The sequence below is a fragment of the Actinia tenebrosa genome, unplaced genomic scaffold (assembly GCF_029948245.1).
Source record: "Actinia tenebrosa isolate PJP-AT-01 unplaced genomic scaffold, QUT_ActTen_1.0 PGA_scaffold7__59_contigs__length_16204524, whole genome shotgun sequence".
NCBI classification, from domain to species: Eukaryota; Metazoa; Cnidaria; class Anthozoa; order Actiniaria; family Actiniidae; genus Actinia; species Actinia tenebrosa.
The window spans coordinates 13,579,175-13,584,888 of record NW_028292584.1 but is presented as its reverse complement, the minus strand read 5'-3'; the positions used below and the strand labels follow the sequence as shown (position 1 = coordinate 13,584,888).

The 5,714-nt window shown below is 35.3% G+C and overlaps 1 protein-coding gene across 1 annotated transcript; it reads left to right on the top strand.

The window, feature by feature from the left end:
• Positions 1 to 4,022: 4,022 nt before the first annotated feature.
• Positions 4,023 to 5,384, top strand: LOC116302898 (pi-stichotoxin-Hmg5a-like). The gene is made up of 3 exons (XM_089039981.1): positions 4,023 to 4,093; positions 4,233 to 4,327; positions 5,106 to 5,384. Exons 2-3 carry the CDS (start codon positions 4,243 to 4,245, stop codon positions 5,255 to 5,257), a joined length of 237 nt encoding a protein of 78 aa, XP_088896107.1. The 5' UTR covers positions 4,023 to 4,093; positions 4,233 to 4,242; the 3' UTR covers positions 5,258 to 5,384.
• The last annotated feature ends 330 nt before the right edge of the window (positions 5,385 to 5,714 follow it).

The window sequence follows — 5,714 nt, the reverse complement described above, 5'->3', positions numbered from 1 at the left end:
GATCTTTCGACTGTAACGGACAATTATTGACTCGACACAGGAAGACCACTTGAATTCCTTTATTTATTTATGCAGTAATGATGAAAAGGTAAATTATTATTATTATTTATTTATGGTAAATTTAATAGCGCAGAGCACTGATCCTAAAAATAGCTTAAAGATTCGGACAAACATTGCATTCTGTTTAACCGCTACGAGGATCATACGAACCGATTTTATTATTTTTACTTAAAGTTACAATAATGACCCATGTAAACTAAGATCAACTGCGATAAAAATTATCTGCTGAAAGTAAACTTGTAAGCTTGTTTCTCCAGACTCGAACCCAGTTGTCATTTGTTTCAGGCTTTTTTGCGCGCGGTGCCTTTTTGGAAGGAGAGTAATCAGTAATTCAGTAATCTTCCCCTGATGCACCGGGAACTCACTAAATCCTTCCCATCAATCACAGCGTGAGATCAATAAGACAAGATAAGCGACTGGGTACGAGTCTGTTGTTTGTCAGAATTTCGCCTTGTCTTCGTTTTTATGACGTCACGGCTGCGCTGCGCTATTTAATTTATTAGTTTCGCCATATATTAAACTGAAAAATACTGTGATATATATGACAGGGTGAACGCAACAGCGTTAAGCTAATTACTGCGGGCCCAAAAAATGTCTAAATGAAACTTAGTGCATAAAGATAATTTAAGTAGATATATTGACACATTTGAATAACTAACAACAGGAGGTAGCAAGAGTGAGGCCTCTGCAAGAGTTACATTTTAAACAAACTGTTTTGAAAGTACGTGGGTCGTAACAGTTGTAACTGTCCAGTGACGTTACGTAGTAACTTAACATGGCGCGTTTAAATGAGTTGAGTTTGTCCATGTTCAGATTTAGTTCATCAGCGAGAGCGTTCCATATTCTAGTCAGTTGTCCTGATGAGATAGGATTTCTGGTACGTAGAGGTCTTGCACTGACGTACTGTGTACTTGACAACATTACTGTTTGATGATCTTGTTGGTCATGTACGTCGAGGAACAGGTAGTAGATTAGGGTTTAGGGTTAGGGTGTATCAGGTTGTGCGTTAGTTTAAAGAAAAAAATCATGTCAACGTATTCATGTCAGTAAGTTATTGGTAGTAAAGACAGAGTTTTCAATCTCGAACAGTAAGAGACGGTGGATGAGAATGGCATTTTGAGAATGTATCTTGTGACACGTCGTTGTGTCCTCTCAACTCTTGATATTAGTTCAACAGACTGTGGTGCCCATATTTGTGATGCGTATCCAAAGTGAGCACGAACAAGAGTAAGATAAAGCGTTTGTCCGTCACGGAGATACTTTGGATATATCGAGTTTTTCTCGGGGGGGGGAACAGTATAACAAAAATGGGCTCGATAGATTTCCGACAGAATGATGAACATCTATTTCCAAAGAATCTGAAGTTTCATGAAAATCTATTGATATTTTTAGTGTTAAAAAGTACAACTGATGATGACATATAGATGATTATTGAAGAGCATTTTGATTACCTTTCTCAGTAACGAAATGTCATGTGCACGAAAAAGAAACATACCTTATAACAGTGTTAAATTATAGCATATATAATGACTAAACATTACGCGAACGATTTTTTATCAGTCAGTGATAAGGGACTGTGCAATAATTATCGGGAGGGGGGGGGGGTTCTAAAATTAATAGAGGGGTGGGGGGGTCAAAAGTTAAATTGGAGTGTAGATTAGGGGGGTCAGATGCTAATTGCTTAAGTATGGAGAGGGGGGGTCATAAGTCAATTTGGGATTTTGTTCACTATAAAATTGAAAAGATGCATATAACATTCATTGTTATATTTTTTTACTGTATAAAGGACACAACTTGTCACAGGTGCAACCTCAAAACCATATGCTTTTAAATATAATGTATAAACTGAGTATCCTTTGTAATAAGAACAGTACAAAAAACAGTACTTAGAAACAGTACAAATCACAACTTTCTATACTATACTATGGTAAAGGCATGCCACATTCATCGTGACTGTATACAGTATAAGACAACTGACTATGTCATGTCTTTTTTGTTTTGCTTTGTAATAATTCTTATAGCTTTGATATGATATTTAGTGCTATGCCAAGGATAAAAACAGAAGTTCTGAACAAGCTCCTTGGCTTCCCCAACAAAACATTTCTAAGAAAGAAGATCCCTCAGGCAGGAATTGTCAGTTTGAGATCGCAAATAATAGTAGAGTGTCCTCATCAATATTATCAAGTTGTGGGATATCTCAGGGCTGTATTCATTTTGCTAATTGATTTCCTCGGCCTAAGGAATTAAATATAACACATGCCCTTTTCTTCCTAAGGTATATTCTGTTGCCGAGCATTTGCGTTTTATCAGCTTTTTTCTTATCTAATTTTTCTTCCGTGAAACTGATTAATTCTGTTTCGTTCCAATTATATAGGTAGCATAGTACTTTTCCATAGCTTTATCCATGTTATTCAGCAAATCTCTAATGTTTCTTTCAATACCAGCAGTAATAAAGTGCAGTATTAATGAGTTGAATTTATGAGGACAGCTCAGTACAGTTTGGAGTTTCCGACTTCTTTTACAAAACAAGCTATCATCATGATTGTTGTTCACACTTTTTTAGTGTTTCAATGACAACATTTTTGCATTTCACAATATTTGCATTGTCGCAATGTATCATGATGTACGGGGGAGGGGGGGAAGGGGTAGGGTTGATAGTTATTTCATTTCAAAGGGGGAGGGGTGAGAAGTTATTTTACGTTTAGCACATGGGGGGGGGGGGGGGGTTTAGCTTCAATTTAAGCCCAATTTGGATAATTTTACAACCCCCCCCCCCCTCCCGATAATTATTGCACAGTCCCTAAAAGCATGAAAATTTGATATCTTTTTAGACTTTTCATGAATTCAAGTTATCGTTTGCATTCATTTCAAGCCTCGCATTAAAAACTGGGTCTAATTTATTTTTGACTTGAAATTAAAACTTCAATTTTTCATGCCATTATTTGTTCACAACGAATTAAAGTCTTGTTGTGTGTATGAACAAGCCTCCTTATGATCAGACATCAGCTTCCTGACTAGGAAATGGACTTTTGGTGGGGTGCATTCAATATATTGATTTTGTAACTACTTAGTGAGTTAATTTAATGGTTGTATCAAGACTTATTCAACTATAACTTCTGGCTTATACGGTGTAGATATATCACTTGTGTTCGCTGCGTATGTCCCGATTTTATTCTAAGAACTGTAAGCCTTTGTTTCCTGAAAAAAAAAAATTGTTTTTACCTCTACGAAATTAGATTCTCTTGCTGATCTCTTAAGTTGAGACGTTTTGACAGAATTAGGTGGTGCAGTTGAGGTTGCAAGTGTTACGACAGTATAAAGAATACAACTAAAGGTCAATCACTGTCAATCAGAGCTCGCCTCCCTTTGGGATAAAGAAAAAAAAAAAGAAAAAATCAGATGTACTAACCCGTTCGTGCAATGCAAAGTAATCAAGGGAAAAACGCCCATGCACCAAATAATACACCAAAAGAAAGACAGAGAGAGAGAGTCTAAATGCAGTTCGTTTCATGTTTTTCATTATTAGGCTTGTACGTGTTATCATCTACAGTCTCCGGCACAGGCAAAGGAAGACTTCAGACTTCCTTGTACGTGATAGCAAAATATATTTGGAGGTATTTTTACTTAGATTGTTTCGTGATATTGGCATATGTTTTAAAGGGGTTTTTTTCAACATACTGGTGCATGATTTATAGATCCCATTTTGCAAATAAATAAAACGTTAAGATATTTCTGTCTTTCCCACTAGTCACCTACTAAAAATACTTGTTTATTGTCTGGATGTATTCGTTTATCAACTGTTATCTAGAAAAAGGTAATGCAATGCTTAGTCCGCAAACTAAAGTAACTGGAGAGAGATATCAATTATTTACATAAGGTTGAATAAATAAATTAAATGTGGCAACCACTTTATTATCATGGTTTAATGACGATAATAGCACTTAGCAAGGGAAGGCGGGTATTATGTCAAACACTATATAAAAGGTGTTCCCCAGGTCTAGTATCTATACCGTGGAAACATTCAACAAAAAAGGTAAGCTGTACCAGGCAGGATATATAAACCAGCTGAGCCAGTATTTACAAAATATAACAGTTTGAAATAACCTTTTACCATCAAAAATGATAATAACGGCTGTTATAAGCTGATAATCGTTATTTATCTTTACTTCTAGCATTTCATTAATGAAACATTGGGCAAAATCAGCCATGAAGTGTGTTGTTATTATTCTCTTCATGCTGGCTATAGCATCTGCCGAATACCTCGAAGGTAACGCGACTCAAAACTGACTGTATCAACTATACAACTGTATTGAGGGATAAACAATATTATTAATCTATTAGATTATAATCAGAAGCTATACTATACTGCTATTTCTCGTTTGGATCAGTGGGGTAAGCACTGGGGCACCCTCTATTTAATCAACAAACCGTCCAATATCTCTTTTTTAATACTAACCGTAATTTTCCTTGGCTTACCTTTTGGGTTAGGGTTATGCACAAATTATGATACTTTTTCATATACATAAAACTAATCTATCATAAAACTAAATCAAAATTTTATTACAAATTATGGGATACCATCTCCGATATTTTTTTTTCAAAAAGCCCTAGTGATAGGCAGTCCGAAAAAAATATCAGCGATTATATCCCATAATTTCTGATATACTTTTGATATGCTTGTATGTATTTATGTACGAAAGGATCAGAATTTCTGCATATCGCTGTATATATATATATATATATTGATATTGATATTGATATATATATACATATATATTTGAAGAAAATTTACTCATAAAGTGTCTTACTTCTTAAGACCCCTTTGGTGTGATATTCGGATTGAAGACCTTTTAAACACTGTGTTTGAATTTGAAGTTTTCCCAATTTTTTAAAATCAATAGACCACACCCATTTCCTCTTTTTAAAAGACCCCTTTTATCTATATATTCTTCATATATATATATATATAAACAATATTTCATAAACGTAACATATCCAAAGTGTAGAAGAACTATTTATGAGCTTGATTTTGTCTTTTGCACTAGATCATGAGCTGACAAAAAGAGTAACCTGTCACTGTAAAGGTGAGAGTGGAACATACTGGTTTGGCATCGCCGAGTGTCATGACCCATCTAATTTACAATGTTCTGCCTTTATGGGAGTTTGCTGTGTGCCACTCAAGGGAAAGCAGGCTTAAATCAAGTATCGACGACAGTCTCGCACTCTAATGATGCCAAAGAAACTCGGTTTAATAATGTTGCAAAACTATAAGGACGAGAAAAAAGTACTTAAAAATGAGATTAAATAAACATGAACAAAAACTAGTATTGCATTGATTTAGTGGTAAAGGTATACTGGATGGGTTGTTGGTGCTTTCCTGTGATTGTATTTGTATTGAGCCTGTAAATGTATTGAAAAGTCTCAGTTCAGTCTACTTCAATTCATGAACTCTGTCTATCATATTTCACTGAATTCTTAGTTTAGATGAATTACAACACGATTAGTGGCATACCACAATTAGTGATCTCCAGAGCGGCGCATCTTAGTCTCGTCTTTTGTTAGGTACCTTCAAGGTAAAAGTAAGAAAAAATAGTGTTTTTAATCGCTCTCGTTACTGAGTGCGAGGTCCGTACCGTAAGTCATGGACCAAATCT

Excerpts from the sequence above, each read along its gene's own strand:
- LOC116302898 (XM_089039981.1), top strand. The coding sequence starts at position 4,243 with ATGAAACATTGGGCAAAATCAGCCATGAAGTGTGTTGTTATTATTCTC. Across the intron at positions 4,328-5,105 it reads ATCTGCCGAATACCTCGAAG|ATCATGAGCTGACAAAAAGA; the intron begins GTAACGCGACTC and ends CTTTTGCACTAG.